This window comes from Bactrocera dorsalis, chromosome 3 (assembly GCF_023373825.1).
Source record: "Bactrocera dorsalis isolate Fly_Bdor chromosome 3, ASM2337382v1, whole genome shotgun sequence".
Lineage (NCBI taxonomy): Eukaryota > Metazoa > Arthropoda > Insecta > Diptera > Tephritidae > Bactrocera > Bactrocera dorsalis.
In genome coordinates this window covers 64,276,200-64,303,146 of record NC_064305.1, presented here as the reverse complement: position 1 = coordinate 64,303,146, position 26,947 = coordinate 64,276,200, and the positions used below count along the sequence as shown (strand labels likewise).

At 35.4% G+C, this 26,947-nt stretch overlaps 1 protein-coding gene across 1 annotated transcript; it reads left to right on the top strand.

Moving 5' to 3' along the window:
* Positions 1-16,907: 16,907 nt before the first annotated feature.
* Positions 16,908-21,895, top strand: LOC125777638 (uncharacterized). The gene is made up of 3 exons (XM_049452726.1): positions 16,908-20,374; positions 20,949-21,023; positions 21,691-21,895. The coding sequence occupies exons 1-3, from the start codon at positions 16,908-16,910 to the stop codon at positions 21,893-21,895; spliced, it is 3,747 nt and encodes a 1,248-aa protein (XP_049308683.1).
* Positions 21,896-26,947: the final 5,052 nt, after the last annotated feature.

The window sequence follows — 26,947 nt, the reverse complement described above, 5'->3', positions numbered from 1 at the left end:
TTTTAAATTCCACTTGATTCTTTCACTTTCCAGTAAACTTACTTGTTTTAAAGTATGCCACCCTATGACAAAAAATTGTAGATATCAAATCAAAACTGTTAAGCCTCGAATAACGGAGTATACATTTCCGTTGAATTTTGACCGAAAATTTCCGCAAGGTATGGGATATACATACATACAATTGTTCTTCAGAGGGAATCCTTTCCTAGCAATAGTATTTCTGTATGTCAAAAATGCGTTGAGCCGGGTCAATACTTCCCTGATCCCCTATAAACTTTATGATACATATATCAATGAAAATTACTAAGAGTGTTTTACTCATAACAGGGTATGTTCGTGCTTAAACTAACTAAAATTAAGCGAAAACTTGACCTACCCTCCATTTAACTAATATCAGGATTTTGAAACATCCGGCTGACTTTACTATATATGATTGGTGATTGTATGTGAAATACGTTAAGAGGTTAGGTGGGTTCCAAATGTACAAATCACATATTTGAAAAATAAAATATGGCGTATCAAAGGTAAAAATTCAGCCATTGAGAACTCATCTACCTGTGTGTCTCACAAGAAAAGTGCTCTCGCCCTGGACAGCATAATTTATGACTGGTTCATCTAAAATTAAAAAAATTAAACATATTCCGTTAATACATATGCGTATAAAAGTCGTTTTTACTGAAGAAAAAAAAATATAAAAATTAGCGTAGCTAACGTCCAGCGTGAAAGTTCTTAAGGCTGTATCTCCGAAACTATTACTCGGATCAACTTGAACATTTAGGATAATATTCCAGAGGTTTGGAATTTAATAAGATAAACAAAAAAATCGATATGGGATGATAATATTTAATAGATAATATCGATACTACCCCAACTCCTATATACTACATATAATATAATGATTTTCGTGCTTCTAACAAATCTTTTTCCGAATTTGTACGTATGCGTGTGAGACATATGTGATTCACTAAAAAGTGGGCGAAGCCACGCCCTTCGTCCAATTTTTACGCAGACTGCTATCAAGCCTTCGTATACCAAGTCGACAAACAGCAGTTGCCTTTGACATAGAAATTCGATATAATTCGCTAATGCATAGTTTTTTTTGGTATAGATTTTTTGTGAATTCTAACCAATAAGCATTTCTAAACTAATCCTCCTGCGTTTCAGAAAATAATATATATATTACATATCATTTAAAGGTTTATATGAATTTAACAAATAAATATGTTTTTATTATACCTTTAACAGAACAAACTTAGCCAAAAAGTTTGTATCACCCAGATGTCAACGTCAGAGACATTATACAAGTTATATATGTACATATGATCAGCATGACGTGCTGAGTCGATTTAGCTATGTCCGTCTCTCCATATACATGCGAACTAGTAACTCAGTTATTGAGCTATCGACCTAAAATTGTGCGCACGTCTTTTTCTTCCCATAATAATAATTCCTTATCGGACATCGCCGGTATTGTCCGATAATACAGAATGGTCGAAATTAAGTGGTTGTAAGGAAAGGTTCATCATTTAACGAAATATTCACTCGAAATTGGCACGGGTTTTGGCTTAAGGCAATGATGCAAAATCCGAGAAAACTCTTTAGGTCGGATCCTATCCCGATAAAATTCAAGCTCTTGTTAGCAATTTTTTGTATTTGTAAAGGCAATTAGTAGGCTTCGGTGCAATCGAAGTTACCAGAGTTTGTTCTTTGTAGCTGACTTCTACAAAATTTGAACTCATTGCTCTGAAAATGTCTAAAACTGGTGAAGCTTGCCCACAATTATCCTGATTTATCGTATTCAATCGTTTTTATTTATCTAATCACAGCTCGCTGACATTATTCACAATAACAATCACACTCTATATTTAGCACATTCATTGCAATAAATGCACATTGTCAAAATAGAGAAGATAAAAACGAAACACTTTGCTGCCTGTATTAAACATTGTACTTTCCTGCTGATAAGAGCAACTTCGTACTGATAACATGACAAGTAAGTTATAATGAAAAATCGCGCATGTATGTATGTATAACAGATAACGAATTAGCGAGAGATAACAGAATATTAATTTTACCACAAATACTTCTAGATCAATATTTGATAAATATATTTATTTGCAAATAGATTATGTGGCCTTAGTAAATACAGGCACAGGAAACCGTAAAAGCGGGGGCGAAGTTGCATAGGAAAATTTTTCTGAGTCAACATTTTAGTTATTAAACAAAAGTTGGATAATATAAACAGACATTGGAAGATATATTATAAAAGAAAATTAATCGAAAATTTAGCATTTAACACTTTTGCAACATGTTGCTACAGAATATTACAGTTTTGTTCATCTAATATGTATGTATCACTTAATGCTAATTGAGATAGGTATATGTTAAATATGTATGTACATATAAATGAGGAGGATGACGAGACGAGAAGAATTTTATCAATACTACCCTGAGCTCCCATATATCTAATATAAATATTTTCGAACTTCCGGGTAGCTTTATACCGCAAATATTGGCCAATGTGTGAATTATCTCAATGAAAATGAGAGGTCTAATATCAGGATTTTCGAACACACGGCTGAACTTTATAAAACCCAGTGAAATTTTTTTTAGCATGTAAATAGTATTTGTTATTGGCAAAATGAGATAAAATCGAGTTGATACTAAAGTCGATATTTTTAAAATAAAATAAATATAAAATTTTATCAGAACCAGAAGGAATTTCCCAATTTTTGATCTTGGCAAGTTACAAGAGTATAAAATGTTCGGTTGCAACCGAACTTTTTTTCATGGACTTAAACATTTACGAGGCTGATCGACTGGCGTATACCAAGCGACCACTTATCAGGAGCGTAATATAAAAGATACATACTACCTTGTCAAGACTTGAGGAAGCTATTGGGTTTGAAAACTTCTCAGATGGGACCTTTTGAGATATAGAGGGAGCGTTCAACAATATATCGCCGGAAGCAAAGATTACAGCTGGGAATAATTTTGGGGTTGAGTCGAACTATAAAGTAATACTTCAAATGACCACAGCATTCATAGAAGTAATCAGTGCATTCAGTGTTGTTCATGTCACATGGTGTACCACATGTTCACAGTACATTCGAGGTATAATTTTAAATTCCTTTAACTTTTAATGCAATGCTTGTATGAAAAAATCAACAGGACATACTTGTATTGTGTAAAGCAACGAATTTTGTATTCGAGTATCACTTTTCAAGTAATGTATTTTTTTTCGCTTTGGTGATAAAAACTTTATTGCTTGAGACAATAAAATCATATTAAAAATATATTTGAAATTAAAATTGAAAATATAATGAAATGAGTTGAAAATAAAGAGCTTGTTTACGTTAGATCCTTCTTCAAGGACGAAAACTTAAATTTCTAGGGGGTCTGCAAACAAAATTTACTGTTTGGCGTGCGAAGACTTTGCCGGAAGTTTCCATTATACAAATGTTACGAAATTCCCCGACGCTTTCTTTAGCCTCTTCTCCTATTTTGAATAATTAGTGGTTATGTTCTCATCAAACGGCCCCCTTAAACGAATCAGCCTGGTTTAGAAGCCTGCTTTAGAAGCTTCAAAATATCGATTTTTTTATTTTTTGCTTAAATCTCTTTAAAAATAATCTAAGAATATGTCCCCAAAGTTATAGATGGGAATTCGAAATAACGAACGACTAGCAGATATATTAGCGCTTGGGCAGAAAGCGAAAACTTTGACGCGCGATTTCTCGGTTTTTCATTCTTACGATTTTTCTTAATTGGCGGGTAGGATAGAAAAAAAAACTAAACGTCATATAGAACTGGGGCAAAGTGTATTAGTTAGTTTATAATAGAAATTAAGTTATTAAAAAATATGAATCTTTTTGAACTTTTTGTTTCTGATAGAAATTGCAAAGCAGCATGTCTTTTCATAAGTAGATGCGTGCTCAACCTAAAATATTGAATAATGTCTTTATAACTCCATTCTGTTATTTGCATTAAATCACTAATGGATTTTATGACTACACATACACACGCAGATATCAACGAACGAAGATGAAAACGTATACGGAGGCATCACTCATACGCCATGGAGCACGGAAACCTTCTCTTAAATTTTTAATTATTGGGTTGTCAAAAAAGTCTTGCGGTATTTTTATTGAATTTTTTTTATTGAAATTGAAATGAATTTTTGATGGCTCATGTCCAGCTCTTGACCGATGCTACGGCTGCTACTATGCCGGTCTCTTTTGACCAATTCAGCGATTTTATCGCAATTTTCGACGACAGGCCTTCCGGAGCGTGGCGCATCTTCGACCACCTCTACACCAGAATGAAAACGTTGAAACCATCGTTGTGCTGTGGAAACTGTATCGGGTCCATAAACTGCACAAATTTTATTGGCGGCTTGAGATGCATTTTTGCCTTTATCGTAGTATTACTGTAAAATATGCCGTATTTTCTCTTTATTTTGCTCCATGTTTGCGACGCTATAACTCACGAACGACTTAAAAGAAACGACAATCAATCAAACACGTGTTAGCGCGTGAAATGAGCTTTCCAAAAAGGTATAGCATGACCCGATGCGACGAATAAAACTAGAACTACGCGCTTTCAGCGCCAACTAGCGAAAATACCGCAAGACTTTTTTGACTACCCAATATTACATTCTTAACCGACCTCACTCCGATGTGTATAAAATTAGAACGACGCACATACGTGCCCACAATATTAGTTGTTGGTGTTCAAATGCTTTGCCACCGCCTGCGACAATTTGCAAGCCAGCGCAGCATCCCTTGCAGTTTAAGTGTAGACGAACAAATAAGTGCTTAATATGCCATGTGTGCAGCTAATGGTTTTCTTGGCCCCCCTATGTGCAATGACTTTTCTCCCCTTTCTTCACTTTTACAAGTGTTTAATTCTGGTTCCAAGAATTCATAGCTCTAGTTAAACATAATTAGCTTTTTCGAGTTTTCTTATAAAGCATATGAGAAATAATAGTAACCAATATTTAGAAATATACAGATTGATTTGAAACAAACAAGGAAGGGCAAAGTTCGGGAATCTTTTTCAAAAACTACGTCGAGCACATTCTTCCAATGCAGTGTTGTAGCTGACCCGACTTGGGTTTATGAATATGACGTCGACATCGTCTATCAAATTGAATAAGGCGTTGAATTGAGTGTGTCTTCTCAAAAGGAACCATTTTTATGGCTATAATAAAGATATACTCGTATTGCGCATATGTGTATTTTATTTTTATCGCTCTATGAAAGATCAGGTGATATTGCACTTTTAGCAACAACAATATCTTTTATAAAGCTGTGGAAAAGTTAAATCTTTACACGCAAATGTTAATAACAAAATCACATGAATTATTTTTCCTAACTTAGTACTAATACTTAATTTAGGATTTTCAATGACCGCAATCTGTGAATTATTTGTGACTTGTGCTCTCTTAAGTCGGAAAATAAAATGAGAAATAATAATGATACAAAAAATGCTAAAAGGCTTAAATAAGTTGTGAATTGCTGACCGTTTATTGTTTATATGTGTTCATCTATATCAATAAAAATTACGTCGTTGGTATCCTGCGTGTATTCATTGATTTATACCCAGTTTGGTATAATATTTAATAAAAAACATATAATACTTACTCGCAAACAACTTCGGAAAATTGTTCAAAATTAATTTCTAAAATATTGGATGAAGTTCACTGTTGATGGAATAGGTGCGTTATTGAAGAAAATAATCACATTTGTAGGGGTGATAATTCATTGGACTCCACGGTATACATATGAAGTGAAAAATATAATCGTGAATATGCTTGCTTAGAGCTATCACGCATAAAAATGAGACGACAGCAAATTAAATCACTGAGTTGTGATTATTTGACACACGCGTCGAGACACAAGACGAAGATTGTGCTGAATATTAAATATACAAAAATTATAGAGTGCTTTTAGCGTACACAAAATGTAATAATGCATAAACTTAATGTCTAGAATGAGCGATGTACAAACATTTTTCGAAATGAGTTTTTTTTTTTATTCAATAACAGCACTCACAGTTTCTATTTTTTTAGACTGTCCTATTTTAAATGAGGTACTTAAGAGTCAAAACTGCAGCCCAATGGGTTCAAATCTGGTATTCAAGGCGACCAGTCATCTGCAGCAAAATTTGCTTCAAAGCTTCTAAAACAGAAAGAATAACTGTAAGAAGTTTAAGTAGCAAGCTCTCCACGCGCTTTTCTACATCTGATATTATCGAAAAGCATTTGTGGGATTTATTTCAAATCTTTGGAGAAATTTTTTAAGATATAGTTATTTCAGAAAAGAAAATTCTGTCTACCACTAACCTCTTAATAAGTGAAACCAAAAACGGAACCGATATATGTATATGAGCACATACCGCAAACAAATTAAAATACAAAATACGGGACAGCAGTTCTGCGAGTGTTAAGTATCCCGAATAACATTGACAGATAAGCGCACAAATATTTCCAAAAATTATACTCAGCTGGAAAATTGAGTAATGCAGAGAAACGCCACAAGGACTAACAATCCAAACGAGCAACTGACAGTTGCCGCATAGAGACAAAAAGGAATAAAAGATAAGAAGGGCGCATTAAAATACCGAGTCTAGTGCATACACCTATATTATACATATCGGCTAAAAGCATGGCAACCGAAGAATGCCCGCAAGTAGAAAATGACGAAGGAAACATGCAAGAAATATTGCCAACTTTTGAACTAGCGCCAATTTTTTTACGACTAGACACAAACACTTATATACACATAAAATCATTTGTGTGATTTACATGCATATTTGGTGTGAACAGTTAATCATACAGTCGTAGAAGACAAATATACATGTACAGTTTTATGTACATATGTACCGTAGCTATTTCCGTAATTTACACATTTTCGTCATTTACTGCTTTCGGATGAACAAATTGATTAGCGTCCAGTTCTAGACAGCTAAGGGGTTGGAGTGTAAATACCGGCTGGCGCCTTTAAGTAGGCAATATTTTGTACTAATAATCTGCCGAAAATGCGAATCAATCAGCCAGCGAATATTAAGTTCCAAAGTACTTGTGTTAAAAGTCTCCCTTTTCTTGTAAAGATGAAAATAATAGAGTAGAAGGGGTTGTTATGGGAGATAGCATTTGATTACGTAGCCATTAGTTTCCGGTTTGAAATATAAACACAACAGGCAGAGTATAAGACATATTAGGTGAGCCGTGCCAAAACTTGTGCTAGTTGACAAGCAGCAAATATTCAACTAATTTTTCATTGGTCAGCGGCAGTCCGAAAGTCGTATATGTATATATCCAAACACAATCAAACTCTTTTATATATCAGTACATTCAGCTCCACAGGAGTCTATGGGTATGTACTTGTATGCATTTGTAAGGGCAATATTTCATGAATAAGTGAACGTTTAGATTGGGAATGTTAGTTTGATTGATCACGTGCTTTCATTTGTTGGTTTATTCGTGTATTTATCTAAATTGTTGAAGCGTGTTGCTTGACGTCTCGTATGTCGAAAATTTCACAAGCAAGTAAACATACCTATTGCAGATATGTAGGAAAATATTTTGGAACTTTTGAACCAATAATCAAATATACTGAAGAGAAATTGCGTGATAATACGAACTGTATAACACTAACTTTGTGAATGCTGAATAAATTTGTTTCAATTGTTTAGTTCAATTTATTTAGCTGAAAAAATAGTATATTTTGGGTAGCAAATATCTTTTAGCTAACGAGACTGCTTGCTGTTTTAAATATTTTTGCGGGAAGTTAACACCTGTTTAAGGTTTTTAATTAATATTTTTTATTTTTATTTATTTTTTTATTTGTAATATTTTATTTAACATATCTTACAAAGTTTCGAAAATAAAAAAATCCTAGAGGGTCACAATAATATCTCAACCTTTATTATAAATGATTTTCGACTTGCTAGAATTTCGAACAGATTTCATATAACTATAATATTTAAAATATGTTAATACTACATCGAAAATATGAGCACAATATGTTTAGGGAACAGAATATATACAAATTTACTGAGTGTCAGTTGTTGCTGATAGAAAATTTCTTTAACTTTATTAAGCGCTTGGAAATATTTACTAATAATATAATAATTTGGGCGCACAACAAGAAAAAATAGTAACTTCGGCTGCAGCGAGGCCATAAGACCCTTCACAGGCGGATTTTTTGTAACATAAAAAGGAGGAAAAAAGATGTTATTTTTGATTGGTCAATTTAAATGGCAGCTATATGCTAAATTTGTCCGATCCGATTTTTTTGGAAATTGTTTCGATGCTTTGGTTAATTATCGCTACCAAATTAAGTGAAGATATCTTGCCAAATAAAAAAGTTTTCCATTCAGTTTGTATGACAGCTATATGCTATAATTGTCCAATACCGGTGATTTAAGACCGACACCTCAAACACTGAATGAATATTTCTCTTACTTTCCGACAGATGGATTGACATGGCTATCTCGACTCAGCTCATCATACCGATCATATATATATTTCGGTAGTAAATTTTATCGTTGTTGGACTTCACTGAAGAGAAATGTCAAAAGAGTTAGCAAAAATATGGCGTCATTTGCGTCATATTCTACTTGCTAAATGAAAATATGGACCTTACTATTGTGTTGTTTAAAAAAACACCCTTTATGATCTTTAATATTTTTACTTAGCTTCTATGAACATGAAAATGTATTTTATTTATAGAGATTGCCTACCTTGCACTTAAGAATTTCATCATGTCATTTGTAAATTGTTGTTATTAAAAATTATTATTTACCGCTTAGTAACATATATTAACAATAATTTTAATTAGCGCTATAGATAATAATACATGACTTCTGTTTGTACTTAAATAGTAAATTTGTGGCGTCATGCGATGAGTCAACTTTTTAACAGGGATCCCTAAACGCCCAACACAACACTTTTGAAGAAAAAAATATTTTCACATCTCTTATTTATTGCACTCACAACCTGATAAAGTGTATACAACCACAATTCTGTGGCTAATGTGTAAGGATATTTTCAACGCTCTTAACTTACACTTAAATCATCATTGGAGGCGTAGGTAGTTGATTTTCTGGTTCAAGTGCTTCGACGCCTAAAAGTATGCTAACAAATAAGCGATGTGTGTGTTTACATTTTGGGGACTTTAGTACCGTGGCATAAGAAATAAATATGTGTTTGCATGTGTTAGTACATGTTTGCTTTTTTAAGTTGTTTGATTATTAGTGTTTGTTTGGCGGTTGCCGGCTCTGTTGACATTTAAATTTGTGTATGATACGTGCACGCAAATATATATTTATTCACGTGTATGTTTGTCAGTATATACATACATAAATATTGGCTAGGGATTATAGTACAAGGAAAGTATGTGTGTCTACTGTATCTTTTGTATTAGTACCATGGCAGTCACATTTATATTATCACCAAGCAATTTGAGAATGAACAGTTTTTTAAATATTGACATCAGCTTACCCAGTCAGTCAAGATCATTCCAGAAATTTTTGTGTAAAGAAATTCGATACTTTAATAAAGACATATACAAATCTTCATACCTTTGTTTAGCAAAGCTTCTAAAGAATATGTCGCAAGGGGTAATTGTTATTCTTAGCAAATGTCTCAATTTGTTGATGCGTATGTTCACTTGAAACCAGTTATGCTTTTAAAATATATGGGAAATTGTTATATGTATTCATAATCACAGCAATTTACAAATTGAATATACCCCCGATTTGTTCCCTTTGCCTGGCTTGTCAAGCCAGGTGTTTCTTCAAACGGGAGAACAATAGATGTCACATAATTGTTCCCTCATCTGAAATTATGCCCTATACTTCCAGTTTTTCCATAATTGTCGAACTACCTGTTTCCAAATGAAGATTTTGTGTTTAAAATCTTTGAGCTCATTTGAGGTCTTTAGGATGCTTCCTTCGAAAGACTGATTAAATCGTTTCTTATACTGAGCCTTCATTTCCCTCATTTCATGACACGACGTGACACATTAAGAAAAAAAATTTGACCGATTTGTACACGTCAGTGATCACAATTGTAAATCTGTTAACTTGCAAATAAACAAAATCAGTTTTTGCGAATTAACCACGCAATCACGCACTGTTTATAGTCACATAGAGCAAATCTAGCCAATAAATGCATTAGAGAGTTATATTTCAAGTATTACGTACAACAAGACGCTCCTTTGCTAAAATATATTATAACGCGTTTTCCAATAATAAAGATGTTTCCGTTTGTAATTAAATGTTATTGAGTGGTTAGAATTCTGTCTTGAGAATTAAATTGTATTCTGGGAAGACCACCAGGCGGCCAATTAAAGTAAAAGTGGAACCTAGGATTCACAAACTAGAAAATATTTCTCTTCTTTATAAGGATTGAATTATGGAGTGGATAAAACGTTGACTCAACTTGTCTTCAATATTTTCACAAAAGCAAATGTGCGTGTCAGCACGGTGCAATTCATGCCCTTTTTAGTTTTTAATCGCTTCTTTGTTCTTCTTCTATAAAGTTTTTCGATTTCCATCTAATTTGAACTTTCTTCCATACTACGTTTTGGATATAAGCATTTTGGCTGTGGCCAAAAATTGTTGAAAAATGCCAATACGAATGTTCTACAAAATACGCGCACACACATTTGTGTTGATATGGGCAAGTAGAAGGTGAACCACTGCAAATATTATCGGAGGTGTGGTAAGCAAGATCAACGTAGTATTACTCTTAAATTTTCATTTAAATTAAATTTTACAAATGAAAAGTCCCGCCAATCTAAAGAAAAAAAATCTTTGCAAAAAACATACACTAGCGATTATTATGCATTTATGATGCCTTATTTCTTACATCTGTTTGGTAAACTAACAACATGTTGGCATGTAAAGAAGATCATTATTTTGTTTTTGTGTTCGAAAATTTGTTATTTCAGAAATTGCAAATAAACTTAAATGAAATATAGCCTTCAACAAAGCATGTGACCTCTTTTGATGTAGTTTATATAGAAATTCCTCTTCCATTGCCAAATGCTACGTGTTCTCAAAATGTCACTCATACGCAAAGGCCAACAGTTTTTGCAGTTTTAACTTTCGCTTGATTTTGCTAAAGTTCAAAGAATACGGATAAGCAAAAAATAGTTTTTATCTCGAAAAAACTACAGATGGTAGATTGGTATAGATATCTTCTGTTTTTTGCCTCGTAATAATTAGCTGTTTTTTATACTTTTCTAAACACATTCAACTTTAGGGTAGAGGAGATTTCGCAATGACAAAAATGTATATGTTGGACAGAAAATTTCAAATGGGTGAGATATTTTGTGTACATGAGTATTTAAACAGAAAAACTTTTTCAAGAATTTTCAATGTATTTTATTACTAATTCAAGATTATTTGTTCTACCAAATATTATAGTTACTGATATGATGGCAGTAATGCTGATTACCCTTTCTATTAAGAACTCATTTCAATGCTTTTTAACACCTCACTCGACGTCAATATATACTTAAACACTCAGCTACATTTATAACAATTAATAGTGATAGCCTACTTGCCACAAATTAAATCCAACACATCATTACAACCCTTTCCAAAGTACACAGCTCTGTACTTAAATTTAATTATTTATAAAATGATAGATTTCCTTTACGAAACACACTCACTCACATATCCACATATAGTACAGCTGCTAAATTGCAAGCTTGCGGAAGCAAATTGTAAATTTCTGTCATGATATTATGAATTTCTTGTAAACTATTCAACAAATTAAGAAATAAAAGCAGCTTAAAGTTGCAATATCGCCGTTGGTTAACAAATGATCATCAAGTTAAATGAAGTTTATGTCGATGCCTGACTCACTGACTTGAGTACATAAATTCCCTTCAATTGGTAGTAGTCCAGGATTTACAAGCTTTCAAACAATTTCAGGAAGATATTCCACACACTCACCAATAGGTTATTGAACCTAGTTATAAAATCTGGTAGGATAGTAAGTGCCATTATATTAGGTTGTCAAAAAAGTCTTGCGGTATTTTCGCTAGTTGGCGCTGAAAGCGCGTAGTTCTAGTTTTATTCGTCGCATCGGGTCATGCTATACCTTTTTGGAAAGCTCATTTCACGCGCTAACACATGGAGCAAAATAAAGAGAAAATACGGCATATTTTACAGTACTACTACGATAAAGGCAAAAATGCATCTCAAGCCGCCAATAAAATTTGTGCAGTTTATGGACCCGATACAGTTTCCATTTCCACCGCACAACGATGGTTTCAACGTTTTCGTTCTGGTGTAGAGGTAGTCGAAGATGCGCCACGCTCCGGAAGGCCTGTCGTCGAAAATTGCGATAAAATCGCTGAATTGGTCGAAAGAGACCGGCATAGTAGCAGCCGTAGCATCGGTCAAGAGCTGCGCATGAGTTGTCAAAAATTCATTTTAATTTCAATTAAAAAAAATTCAATAAAATTACCGCAAGACTTTTTTGACAACCCAATATATAGTGTATTGGAGCTGTGGTAATGCGAGCACCGAGCTCTCATATTTTCTGCATTATACTGTAATATATTCAATATAATACTTTTACTAAATTTCGCTAAAATTGGCACATAAATGAGGTACAAAGTTAACCGGTAGTTTAAATTCATATCTTGGCTATATGTATGAGAGCCACGGGTAATATTCTTATACTTTTTTGGCTTCAAAATGCACTATACTATTTCCAGCTCACATATTAACTGATTTATATTATAAAAAATTTATAGAAACTTTTAAATTTCTTACATTACCATGCTTTTATTCGATTTTAACCCTTTTTCACCAGAAAAAATTATTATCAGGACAACAAGCTTTCTTAGTTTAATTATTTTATTTTTTAAAAGGAACGTCAGGATAATCTTGTGCACTTAATTTCGCTGAAGTTGGTAGCACCGTTCCTGAAAACCAGTTGTCCTATTTGGTCATCGGCTTTTATGAAACCCCTCTTTTTTTCTTAGATTAAAACAGCTCAACAGTCTAGTTGGAGATTCCAAAAAACTTATCATATGCTGTCATCATCCATGCCTCTCCACCATATTGTAGGACGGTATTGATGAGTGATTTGTAGAACTTGGTTTTTGTTCGTCAAAAGAGTACTCTACTTCCTAATTGTTTTTTCGAATCAAACGCCCTCTGGTGGCGCTGTCTGTCTTTCGACCAGTGCGTTAAAGTCTGCTATCTTTATCGATTCTCCAGTGAGAATTTCATGACATTTTATTTATTGGAAGTGAAGTTACTGCGTTCTAAGGGCCAGTATGTTTGTGTTATCGGTGGGAAAATGAGCTTCGAACAAAGAGCCAACATTAGATTTTGTTTCAAAATTGGTAAAACTTTTACCGAAACGTTTCATTTGATTAAACGAGTAATGGCAATGATTTCCTATCCCGAAGCTAAGTGCATGAGTGGTATCAACGTTTTCAAAGCGGTCGTGAGGACATATATGAAGATCAACATGTGGGTCAATCAAAATCCGTGATCACCGGAAATTTCATCGAAACTGATGGAAATGGAATTGAACATCTCCAAAACATCGATTTATGGCATTTTGGCCGAACATTTGGGTTTATGAAAGGTGGGTGCATGGTTTGTTCTACACAAATTGACTGACGACCAAAAATTGCTCTCATCGGTCGACCCTTGTGACCAATCATTTTTCCATAAATCACATTTTAACCACTAACCACGCCCCATATTTTCCTGATATTGTACCTTTTCCTTTTTCGGAAACTGTGACTTTTTCCTTTTCGGAAAAATACATTTGCCCATGAAAGGAAAGTGTTATGCAGACGTAGAGGTCATTCAAAAGGCTTGCACCGGTATACGGGCGGCCATACCGGCCAACGAGCTAAAGAAGGCGTTCGACGTGCTTTTGGACCGTGCGAAAAGCTGTATTGAAGCAGAAGGAGACTATTTTGGAAAAAATAAATTGATTTTGTCGAAAAACCCATTTGTTCTGTTGTTTTCCTGTCCCGTTTAGTTTGGAACACACCTTGTATGTTGACAATTGGTATTTTGCGTTGGATTTCTAGGCTGACATTGTTGTTGGTATTAATTATGGTACCAAGATAGATGAAACTATCTACGACTTCGAAGATATGATAGTCAGAAGAGACGTGTGAGCCAAGCCAAGATATCTCGTCTTGCCCTCGTTCATTAGCAGACCCACTTTCTTCGCTTCTTTGTCCAACCTGGGAAATGCCGCACTAACGGCCATCATGTCTTCTAGCAAATTGCCTAAATAACACATCCACATCTTTATTCATGAACTATATGTGAAAAATGTATTTAAGCCATTTATATTTGAGGTTATGTTACCTCCGTGTTAATTTGCGGACAACTCATAAACAAAATTCTTCATAGCACTCCGGCCACACTAGAAATTTCTAACGTCTCGTAAACTTTCCCTTAAGTACTTAAATCACAATCAAAAAAGCAAATAAAACATTTACAACGCAAGGAACGCAATGAAAATGTCTAGTACAAAATCTTGCCGTTTATTGTTTTACAAGTGGAAGACACTCACTAACAAGAGCAATTAAATAAGAAGGAAAGTTCCAAAATGAAAACAGCAACAATTTCATTTACAACGGCTGGTTTGTCAATGTAAATCGAGAAAGTCAACATACAAGTCAACAACAAATTATGCTAAGCAACAGTTGCACAACAATTTAAGAGTTTGCACGCCACTGTTCGGTTCAGGTCAGCTTTGAGGAGCTGTTTATTCAACCCAAAACTAGAAAAAAGAGAGAAAATGTATATACCAAAAGTCGCGCGTGTTTGCACAGCGTGTTAATGTGTGTCACTTAAGGACATTGGAAGTTGTGACAGTAAAAAATTTTCGTACACTTCTAGCTGCACCTTCACGCTTTCATTGACACGAAGCGCTTTTGCTCAGAAGTAGCAGTCAATTACTTAGTCTCTCTTTGTTATCATATTATTTCTTGTAGTTCTTGTCATTTTTCCTTTTATCGCTTTTTGTCCTTTTCTGTCTGCTTATTTGATTATACTTATCACTTCTCATCAGCGATAAGTTGATTTGCATTGAATAACAATTGCGGGTATAGTGGTTGTGGTCTTATTAGTCGAATACTAAGTCCTTTTGGAATTTCCACATCTTTAAAAAGAACTAAGAAGAGTCGATGAAAGTTGGAATTAACGCCTAGATACTCTGCTTTTAAGAAGAGCTGCCGAAAGTTATATTTGAACCATTAATCTTCCATTCATATCCTCAAATAAAACGTTTTGAAATGACCGTTCCTGTTTCTCATCTTCAAATTTTTTAGACTGTTTATCTAGTCTTCTAAACTCCATTCGGCATTTCTAAATCGAGACAGTTTTTACACTTCGCTCAGCTAAAGTATGTTCACAATAAATTTCCAACACAGCGCAATGACTTTCGATCACAATAAAGTAGCACAGAAAAGCTCCACGCAAAAGCTCTTTTTCAAGCACAAAGTTCGACAAATTTCATTTAAAAATCTATTATTATTATTTACGTTGGAATAAATGACATGTCATGAAAAAGACGCACAAGGATATACCCCACCAAATTTTGTTTTTTAGTTTTTTTTTGTTTTAATTGAAGAGAAGTTTAGAGTAAAAACTAAAACTTAAGTAGGCGACGCAATGCACTTGGAAGAGGAAGGATGAATATGTTTAGCTAAAATGCATACTTTGATGAAGGTCTAGGAATTGATTGCAAGTGTAAGTTGAGTTGTCAAATTTGCACGACAAGCTGTAACAAAAATAAGTATTAGTGGGCGTCGCCCACTTATGGACCAAAAACCATTTCTCAGGAACTACTAGACCGATTTCAATGAAATTCGGTATATAATATTTTCTTGACACCCTGATGACATGTACGAAATATGGGTGAAATCAGTTCACAACCACGCCTTCTTCCAATATAACACTATTTTGAATTCCATCTGATGTTGTCTGTATAATATATACACAAATACGGTATTTGAGCTGAGGTATCCCTTGTGGAAAAATTGTCGTGATCGGACTACAACTTTTCAAGGCCTAACCTAGCCTAACCTAATTTTTCACCTTTTTCCGCTCGCATGAACTCTTTTAATTAATTAATAGTTTTCATTACACTTTAGGTGAATATTAAGTTTTCACTTTGAACAATATGCTTCTTTGATTTCAATCGTAATGAGAATAATACTGTTGTGTGAGAACTTAAAGAATATTTCCAAATTAGTCCATCTTCCATATCTACAGGAATTAAACGAATCAAACTGAAATTATTGAACAAAGAAAGAAAGCAATTCGAAAAATTTTCAAGATATTTTTTTTATGTATTTCGTAGCAATTACGACGGTGTGTTAAAAAGTTCAGAGCGCTCAGAACATCACCTGATAATTAAGTGGCATCACCTACTACTTTTTGTACATTTACGTACTCTGCAATCCTGTCAAACATTAGATGTAACAATTGCTTAAATAAATTCCATTCGCTTTTATAACGTGAACAAAACAACACGATTTCGGCTTTTTGTTCTATTTCGCTTTTCATCGCTATTCGTTCGAGCGCAAAAATTCTTGCGCGACGACATACATTTGTTGGTGACCCCGACGTGATACCGCGTGCAGTTACATTGCATACTTTGTTGCTTCTTTCGCAGTACCGTGTACAGATCACCAGATCCTACAGTTAACTCATCGCGGTTAATAGTTTTGTTGTTCGTAGTTTTTCTCCTATTTTGCCGTGCAAAAATATACAGTGTACAAATCACGAACTTCAACTGTTAATTTAGTTGAACAGTTTCATTTAACCGTATTAATATACATAAACAGTTTGCCGTGCAAACAGTTACCTCGTAACATTCGTTTAAAAAAAAAAAAATGTCGTTTTTAAAAAGAAAAAGTGAAGCCATTTTACGCAAGTTAAATTCAACACCACTTGGCATGGAAGAACTTAATTCCATGGATCATGCAGAGCTGTCAGTCAGATCAGAACAGCTCGATCGTATTCAACATCAATTCGAATTAACGCAGTCACAATTGGAGGAAGAGGACCCTGATGAGCTTGAAACTACCACTCGCGATGAATTCGCGGCAACTTTCATCAGAGTTAAGGCAGCGTTTACGAGGGAGTTAAACAAGTTGGATCCTCAAGTAATGTCATCTACGAGACATCAACCTTTACAGGAGCAACCATCGGTCATTGTGATGAAACAACCAAAGTCTCGTCTGCCGCAGTTGCAGCTACCGTCATTTGGAGGAGCGTATACAGATTGGCCGAACTTTTTTGGCATGTTTCAAACAATAGTACACGATGATACAGAATTGTCAAACTTGGAAAAATTCCAGCATCTTCGTTCATGCCTAAAGGGAGCAGCACTGGATACTATCCAATCACTTGAAATGCGTGACGAAAACTACACAATTGCTATGAAATTACTTAGTCAAAGATTCAGTAATCGACGTTTGATTTTTCAGGCACACATTCAAGAGCTATTCGGATTACAGAGGGTGAGCACTGACAAGAAATCAGGAGAGTTGCGTTCGCTGGTGGACAAATTAGTATCGCATGTTCGAGCCTTGCATTCGTTGGGTACGTTCGAACAAATAGCTGATTGTTTGCTTCAGTATATCGCTGCACAGAAATTGGATCCCGAAACACACGCATTATGGGAAGAAAAGGTTCCAGTTGACGAGTTGCCCACGTGGACGGACATGACTACGTTCTTGCAGAGGAGATGTCAAACATTAGAAAATGTGACTCATGCTATGGTAACAAAAACACCTAGCACACAGGTGAGCAATACAAAGTATCGTAAAAATGCATTTGTTGTTTCTAAGACTTCCACCAAAAGTTGTTCGATTTGTCAAAAACATGACCATATTGTATACACGTGCCCACTATTCGCAAGTTTGAGTCCAAGTGACAGGTGGAAGGAAGCCAAAAGAGCACATCTGTGCATAAATTGTCTCAAACCAGGACATCAGGTGCAGCAATGTAAATCTTCTACATGTCGTTGTTACTCAATGAAGCATCATACCCTGCTGCATTTTACTCAAGTCCACCAAGCCGTAACTGGTATTTTAGAAACCACACCTGGTCCATCACAGCCAGCTGTCCTCGTCACAAGGACATCAAAAAGTCGCTCACCTTCACCTCTGTCACGCTCTTGTTCAACTGAATGTGTGCTTCTTGCAACTGCTATTGTTTTCGTTCGCAACAGTGTCGGATCGCTAATACCATGTCGTGCAATCCTCGATTCTGCTTCACAACTCAACTTTATAACGACGAGATTAGCAAATCAATTACAAATTAAAAAATCAAAATCGTCTTTAGCAGTTTCTGGTATCGGAGATTCGGAATTTATTGTTAATTCTAGCGTCAACATTTCAATTCACTCTGTACATAACAGCTTCAGTGTCAATTTAGAATCTGCGGTAACTCCAACAATCACCGATTATCAGCCAAACTATCCACTCGAAGTCAGTGATTGGGATATTCCAGCGAATATCAACTTAGCTGATCCTGAGTTTCAGAAGCCCCAACGTGTGGATCTTCTCATAGGTGCAAGCATATTTTTTGATTTGCTTTGCATTGGTCAAATTCGTTTGAAAAATAATTATATTCTACAAAAAACTCGTTTTGGATGGATCGTATCGGGTGGCCAAAGCACATCGCCAAAACTATCATCGCTTACAACAACCGTAACAACATCGCTTGAGTGTGACGCAGGTCATCCATCTACCAATGAACTGGTGCGTTCATTTTGGGAAATAGACAACAGCTTTGAGCCAATTAGTAAGGCAACAAGAGAGGAACTCGATTGTGAAGATCACTTTAAGGCAAACTACAGTCGTTTGCTGACAGGCGAATATTCGGTTCGCTTACCTCTAAAGCCCAGTATTAGCCTTCTTGGTGATTCCTACGAGCAAGCGTTACGACGGTTTCTAACTCTTGAGAGGCGTCTCGAACGTAATAAGGAAGTAAAATTACAATACATATCTTTTATGAAGGAATATCTCGAACTTAAACACATGTCTCCAGTATCGAAGCCAATACCATCGCTACCCACATATTTTATTCCACATCATTGCGTGTTCAAAAACGATAGCACAACAACAAAACTTAGAGTCGTATTCGACGGCTCAGCACAGACTACAACTGGTTATTCATTGAACAATGCGCTGATGGCAGGTCCAACCATTCAGCCAAAGTTAGCCGACACTCTTCTTCGTTTTCGAGCAAATCCGGTCGCCCTAACCGGAGACATTTGCAAAATGTATCGGTGCATTCGAGTCACCACACCTGATAATTACTTGCAATGCATACTTTGGAGGGACGATCCAAAAGATGACATAAAAATATTTAAACTCGATACGGTTACTTATGGGACAAAGTCTGCACCATTTTTGGCTATTCGCACCATGCATCAACTTGCTGTCGATGAAGCAGTTTTATACCCCATTGGTTCCAAAATAATTCAACGCGATTTTTATGTCGACGACTTAATCACTGGTGCTCACACCGTTGAAGAAGTAAAAGAAATAATGAAACAAACCTCTGATCTGTTAGGTAAAGGAAACTTTAAAATTCGAAAATGGTGTTCAAATAAACCAGAAGTGCTTAGCAATGTGCCGGATACAGATAAGGAGAAATTAATCAAATTCGATGATGGAAGTGTTTTAACTAAGACGCTTGGACTTCAATGGAATCCCGATGCTGATATTTTCATATTTTCGTTTACTTCTCGCCAAAACAATACAAAAATTACTAAGCGCTCAGTTTTGTCGGTTATTGCTCAACTTTATGATCCATTGGGATTAATTGGACCCGTAGTGTGCAAGGCAAAAATATTCCTTCAGCGACTGTGGGTGGAGAAGATCGATTGGGATGAAAGTCTACCAATGACTTATCAAACAGCGTGGCTTCAACTTTACGATGAATTTAGTAGTATAGGAAATATGACTTTTCCGCGATATGTTGGCTTTCCAAATTCTAGCTTGGAGTTACATGCATTTTGTGATGCCAGTCTGTTAGCTTACGGCATCTGTATCTACGTAGTATCTCGTTTAGGTGGACATGCATATTCCACATTGCTCTGTTCGAAATCAAGGGTTGCCCCATTAAAAACGGTCACAGTTCCTAAACTAGAGTTATGTGCAGCTGCGCTTCTGGCTCAAGTAATTCAGTCTATATACAATTTACGTATATTTAACTGTCGATTCTTCTGCTGGTCGGATTCTACAACGGTTTTGTCATGGATCAAGGAGGAGCCTTCACGTTTTAATATTTTTGTCGCCAATCGCATTACAAGTATACAGCATTTAACTAATGGCATGGAGTGGCGGTATGTACCAACACATCTAAACCCTGCAGACATCTTGTCGAGAGGTGCATCGCCCATAGAGTTATCAAACTCTTCACTTTGGAAATTTGGACCCCCATTTCTGCTTGATTTGGAAACAAATTGGCCAGAAAGTAGTATTCGCGTTAGAAACTTACCTGAACGGCGGAAAAATGCATTACTGTCGTCAACTTCAGTAACTGATATATCACTTGATTGTAAATATATAAACTCCTTTACAGTAATGCAGCGCATATATGGTTACGTACACATGTTCATCAAAAAGGACCATTCTGGTATTCTCGATACTACACATATTCAACAAGGAACCTGGTATTTACTTCGTATGGTGCAAAGAGTGAATTTTTCTTCTGAATACAAGGATCTTAAAAGGTCTGTGCCAATAAGTACATCGAGTAAATTAGCGTCTTTGTCACCATTTTTAGACTCATTTGGACTTATTCGAGTAGGTGGTCGTTTAGAAAATGCGTTATTGGATTACCATTCACGACATCCAATCATTCTACCTAAGGGACATCCCCTAACAGAATCTATTATAACACATTTTCACCATCAGAATCTACATGCCGGACCCCAAGCTTTACTTGCTGCAATTCGACAACAATATTGGCCCCTGGGAGGCAAAAAGGTGGTGAGTCACATAGTAAACAAGTGCGTGCGATGTTTCAGATTACGACCCAAGATTTGCGAACAGATTATGAGAAACTTATCAGAAGACCGCGTCCGTCAAAGTCGGCCCTTTCTAATCACCGGAGTTGACTATTGCGGACCGTTCTACTACCGATCTGAAATAAGAAGCAGACCATCAACGAAATGTTACATAAGTCTCTTCATATGTTTTACTACGAAGGCGGTTCATATGGAAGTCGTAAAGGATCTATCAACTGAATCCTTTCTAGCAGCATTGCGTCGTTTTTATTGCACTCGTGGAAAACCAAAGATCATTTGGTCTGATAACGCAACAAACTTTGTTGGAGCAAGAAATGAAATGGCAGAATTGCAGCAACAATTTCTCAAGCAGCAACATGTTGAAGCAGTTTATCGGCAGTGCCTTGTTGAAGGAATTGACTGGAAGTTTATTCCACCTCGGTCTCCTCATTTCGGAGGTCTTTGGGAGGCCTCAATTAAAATAGCGAAATTCCATTTCTGGCGAATTGTTGGTTCTGCAGTACCCACTTTTGATGAACTCAGAACACTCGTATGTCAGATCTCAGCAGTTATTAACTCTCGACCACTTTGTCCAATTACAGAAAATCCCGATGATTTAGATGTTCTCACACCAGGCCATTTCCTTATAGGAGCACCACTAACGTCTTTACCAGAACCAAACCTTTCAACAATAAACACCAGTCGACTGAACAACTGGCAGCGAATACAATTCATGCAACAGACCTTTTGGAAGAGGTGGAGTTCCGAATATTTATCACTGTTGCAACAACGTTCACGATGGCGATACCCAAGGAACAATATCCCAATTGGAACTCTTGTCCTTATCAAGGATGAAGCATTGCCGCCACTCAAATGGCTGCTTGGAAGAGTCACTAAAGTCTTCCTGGGGAACGATTCTAAAGTTCGTGTAGCTGAAGTTAAGACGGCCAATGGTATTTGCAAACGAGCCATCTCTAAATTGTGCGCTCTTCCCATCGATGATCATTTAGCTGGCGGTATGACTCGCCATCGGGGGGAGTATGTTACGACGACGACCAACAAATGTATGTCGTCGCGCAAGAATTTTTGCGCTCGAACGAATAGCGATGAAAAGCGAAATAGAACAAAAAGCCGAAATCGTGTTGTTTTGTTCACGTTATAAAAGCGAATGGAATTTATTTAAGCAATTGTTACATCTAATGTTTGACAGGATTGCAGAGTACGTAAATGTACAAAAAGTAGTAGGTGATGCCACTTAATTATCAGGTGATGTTCTGAGCGCTCTGAACATCTACTAAGTATGAAAAAGACCCTAACATATAACATTCTTCTACTAAAAAACTTGATAATTTATATAATTTAATATAAATTTAATTTTCTGTCAAAGCTATCAGGATGTTCGAGCAACGTATGTAATCTGATATGATTAGGTTTTACTTTAGCGCGAATTAAAGCACCACACCCAAAAAAATTACCACTTACTCCACACTAAATGCTAACCAACAGTTACTTAACCGCCATTTAAACTCGTTACAACCTTTTATTTCAGTGCAATCGTAAATGAATCTATTACAACTGGAAAACTATGTGCGGTGAAAAGATACAATTACAGGCACATACAATTTTGTGGTCACTTGTAGACACCCTTAAACATAAATAAGTGTTCGCTTAGGAGACATAAAAATGTTGAACATCAGTCGGCACTTTGTCCTTGAGCACTCTCTTGACCTGAACACCATCACACTGTTGTGGTTTCGACCCTCCTAATTTGTACTTATATTGTTGGTTTTGTTGATCTTAAGCTTTGCTTTTTATGCACCAGAGTTCATTTTGTTACTTATTTCAATGGATTTTTAGCACTCTGACATTCACGTTTGCTACTACTCCCCGTTAGTGAACGACGAGTGTAGGTGAGTTGACATTAAAATTAAAATGTAGAGCATTTTATTTTATTTAGTTTCTCCTTTTTGTTTAATTTTATGTTAGTTTAATTTTTCTTTGTACCGAAACAATCAAATTATTGTAGGAAACTTTTGGAGAGCATATTATCTCGCGTCGTGAGCCTGTGGGATAGGCTCCAAGACTATGCGGTTTAACACAGCTGAACAATTTTTAAATGGAGAAAAACTTGAGACGACTGACGCCTGGTAAGAGAATATTAGGCACATTAATATTATAAATTATGCGCCCAGCTGTATTATAATATCAGCTGTTTGTCAATTTTTTCAAAATCTATAAAGTCGCTTTCACAGTAACAACCAACACACCGGTTTTTAATTCAAGTCAGTTTCCGGAATTATCCTCAATGCGATTCACATTTAATGCCTTCAGTTGACTTCAAACAGCTTCCCCGAAGAGTTGTCTGCCCATAATTCCGCTCTCTTCTTACAAATACATTCGCGCAAATGACACATTGAACTAAAATAATATTTCTTATTGACATGTTGGCCGGACGGAAGGAATTCGGAGTGCATTTTACCCCACTAATCGAAGAAAACTGTCATTATAACCCAAATTTTTTTCCAATATTTTAAATGTTTACGCTCCAGAAATTTGATTCCCCATACAAAATGTAAAGGAGCTTCTTTGTTAAATAATTTTACTCATCGTAAAAATTGCCGAATGCACTTTATGTACTTCAGAAAGACAAGCGTATACTAATCAATAATTATTATTGTGATGTGACACTCATACAAACCTAAACAATATTTAGAGGATTGAGTTTACGCAAGAAATTTAAATTAAAAAGTTTTACTATTTTTGCCCGCAGTATTATTTTTAAATAAATATGGGAGTATTGTGAAATGTTGCAGCTGTAGATGAACTATGCACATAATCCATAATTTAGCTCTACAATTACTTCTCAATCTCAAACAAATTAACAAAATTGACGTCATAATATTTCAGTAATATATAGAATAACTTGAAAATTAACCTTATAACCCTATCTTCTCAACAAAAATATGCAGAATAAATAAATTTGTATGTTAGGCACATATTTGAAGAAAATAGACCAAGAAACATATATCCATGAATAATGAAACTAAGCAAAAACTGTTGAAGCATTACAACAAATAATATGTCGACAGATTCACTAATGCGGAAACTAAACCCAAAATGTTGACGCCAAAAATGCCAAACTTTTTTTTTGTGTCAGCAACAAATTGAGAAACTTTTCACATTCCACTTTAATGGCAGCACCTTCATAGCGATATGTATATTGAGCAAACATATTCACACACGATCACGTAGACGAGTTCGTGTGAACAGTTTGCTGTCAACAGAGATTGCTGGATATTGACAAATGCGAGCATCAGCCGAAACATGTTGCATATATGTTCAAGTGTATGAAAGTCTGTAACTGTAGGTGGGTGAGTGTTAGGTAGTGTTAGTAGAATAATAGAGATTGCTCTGTATGCTGCGCAAAGTTAATCCTGTGTTGGCTTCAACGAAGTGAGTCAATGTGAAAATCAAGAAAAAAATGGCAATTTTTTCACATTTTCTTCTATGTGTCAACGTACATACACACACAAATAAAACAAAAAATACCGGATCTAAAATAACTTACGCTGCATATGTTGTTAAGCCAACATTTTTGTTTACTGTTACACACTTTGATTAATTTTAAACTCATTACTAAATGTATTTTAATAAAAGAAAGGATGTACTAATTATGTTTATAAGCAATTAGTATATACTCGTATAATAATAAGATAAACAAGTATAGATATTACGAGATAATTGAACTTTGATTCCGAATTAATTTCTGGCCACCACAATGACCAAAGCCAGATAAACGTTAAGCTTTTAGTTACCTACACATTAATGGAAGAACATTCTCTTACGATAACTAAGGCTTATTAATTTCTGTATATAAAGTTTGTCGCGATGTTTGTAAAACGCAAAAAAAAAGAACAGTGATAAAGTAAACATTTAAGTCATCAGCATAATCAGCTGAGTCAATTTAGCTATGCCCCTCAGTTTTTGAGATATCGTCCTCCTCACACTAAGAGCTGCTCACCTGTCAGAACTGTCAATATTTGAAAAGGTATTGTCACGTAATTTAGAATAGATTAATATCCCAGTTATCCTTACAATCTCCAATATTTTTCAGATCGGGCCAATTTTGCCGTCTTTTCAACTGGCCAATAAAAATCAAGAAGAAAGTCGTTTTTTATCCTTTTATTCTGTAAAAACTGGAACGGTGAAGGGTACTACAGATCCGGTGCAGCCGAAGTTAAAAAAATTTTGAGTGGATAAGCCCAAAATAGATGTTAGACCTTCACGTCGGATACCTAAGTTACTTATCTTAAAAAAATTGAAATTCTTGATTTCTCAAATCTTAAAATATTTGGTGGTTAAAAAAGTCATACTAGTTATGAAGGAATATTTACAGAACGTTCGTGACCATTCTGGGTTCATAGAAAATCCTTTTTTACTTAATACAAGATTTTTTCTAAAAGTATTGGGAATCTCTTAAGAAAGCGTTTATTTATTCATACAAGGCGTGTTCCAAAGTAAACAGGACTTTTTGAATCTAACGCCCCCTAGTGACGCCGTCTATATGTCGACGGGTGTGTTAGAATCTGCTATCTTTATCGATTGTCCAGTGGGATTTTCATGACATTTGATGGATTGGAAGTGAAGTTATTGCGTTTAAGTGTCAGTATGTTTATGCTATCGGTGCGAGCTTCGAACAAAGAGCCAATATTAAATATTGTGGTCGTAAGTAGTAGAATGACGATCAACATGTGGGCCAATCAAAATCCGTGATCACCGGAAATTCCAACAAAACTGTTTCACTCATCAGCCGAAATCATCATTGAAATTCATGGAAATGGAATTTAACATCTCCAAAATATCGACTTGTCGCATTTTGATCAAACATTTTGGCTTACGAAAGATGTGTGCACGGTTTGTTCCACAAAAATTGACTGACGCCCAGAAAGTGCTCAATATCCATCTCATCGACCGATCGTGACCGAATATTTGACAAAAACCACATTTTAACCATTAACCACTCCCCGTGTTCACCTGATATGGCATCGTGCGACTTCTTCCTTTTCGGAAAAATTCATTTGCCCTGTTTACTTTGGAACGTTTGTAAATATCTATTTTGTCCCCTTCAAATTAATTACCATCTGATATTTTTGACTTCTTCCAGCGTTTTTTTCAAAGCACTTAGAAGTAATTTTTTAGCTCATCCTACGATGTAGTTTTTATCTCCTCAATCGTAGCGTCATTTTTTCATTGGTGCAAAAGCCAACGGTTGTTCTTCCACAAATTAAGGCATATCTGGCGGATTCACGCAAATTACTAGCAAAACTTTCACATTCAACCTAACTTATCACACTTATTTTTGGTTTACACATAAAATTGTATACATATTCTTCAATCCTCATTTTAGCATAAGCAAAAATCGACAATGAATCAAAACGTGTCCATGCAAAGCAACTGTCAAAAATTAACTAAATAGTCAAAATGACACAAGTAAATGATATGACTAACAATATAACGCAACAACACAATCGAAAATTGAAAACGATTAGTCCGCAAAAATTCAAGATTTTACTATTTGTGCAAACCTCGTAGGGTGCTTCGTGTATAATTTTCACAAATTAACCGCACAACCCTAACCGCGCCAAATTAGACCAATAAAAATTACACTCATCTAATATACTTTGTTATAGATTTCACCAATATACCATCAACTTTTAAAAATATCTTCTTTCATTAATCGTTATGCTATTGTTTACGTCGCGGCCAAACCACAAGTCGGATCACAAGTCAAAGCTACTCTCCACGAACAGCACCCGACATGGACATGGCGTATGAGTAACATTGAAAATGAAAAAATGTTTTAATGGAAGCAGCAAAGGTACATAAAATATATAAATCCAGGCAACT

Coding starts and splice junctions, on each gene's coding strand:
- LOC125777638 (XM_049452726.1), top strand. CDS start 16,908: ATGTCGTTTTTAAAAAGAAAAAGTGAAGCCATTTTACGCAAGTTAAAT. Junction 20,375..20,948: donor ACTAATGGCATGGAGTGGCG/GTATGTACCAAC, acceptor TTTCACCATCAG/AATCTACATGCCGGACCCCA. Junction 21,024..21,690: donor CCCTGGGAGGCAAAAAGGTG/GTGAGTCACATA, acceptor ATTTCCTTATAG/GAGCACCACTAACGTCTTTA.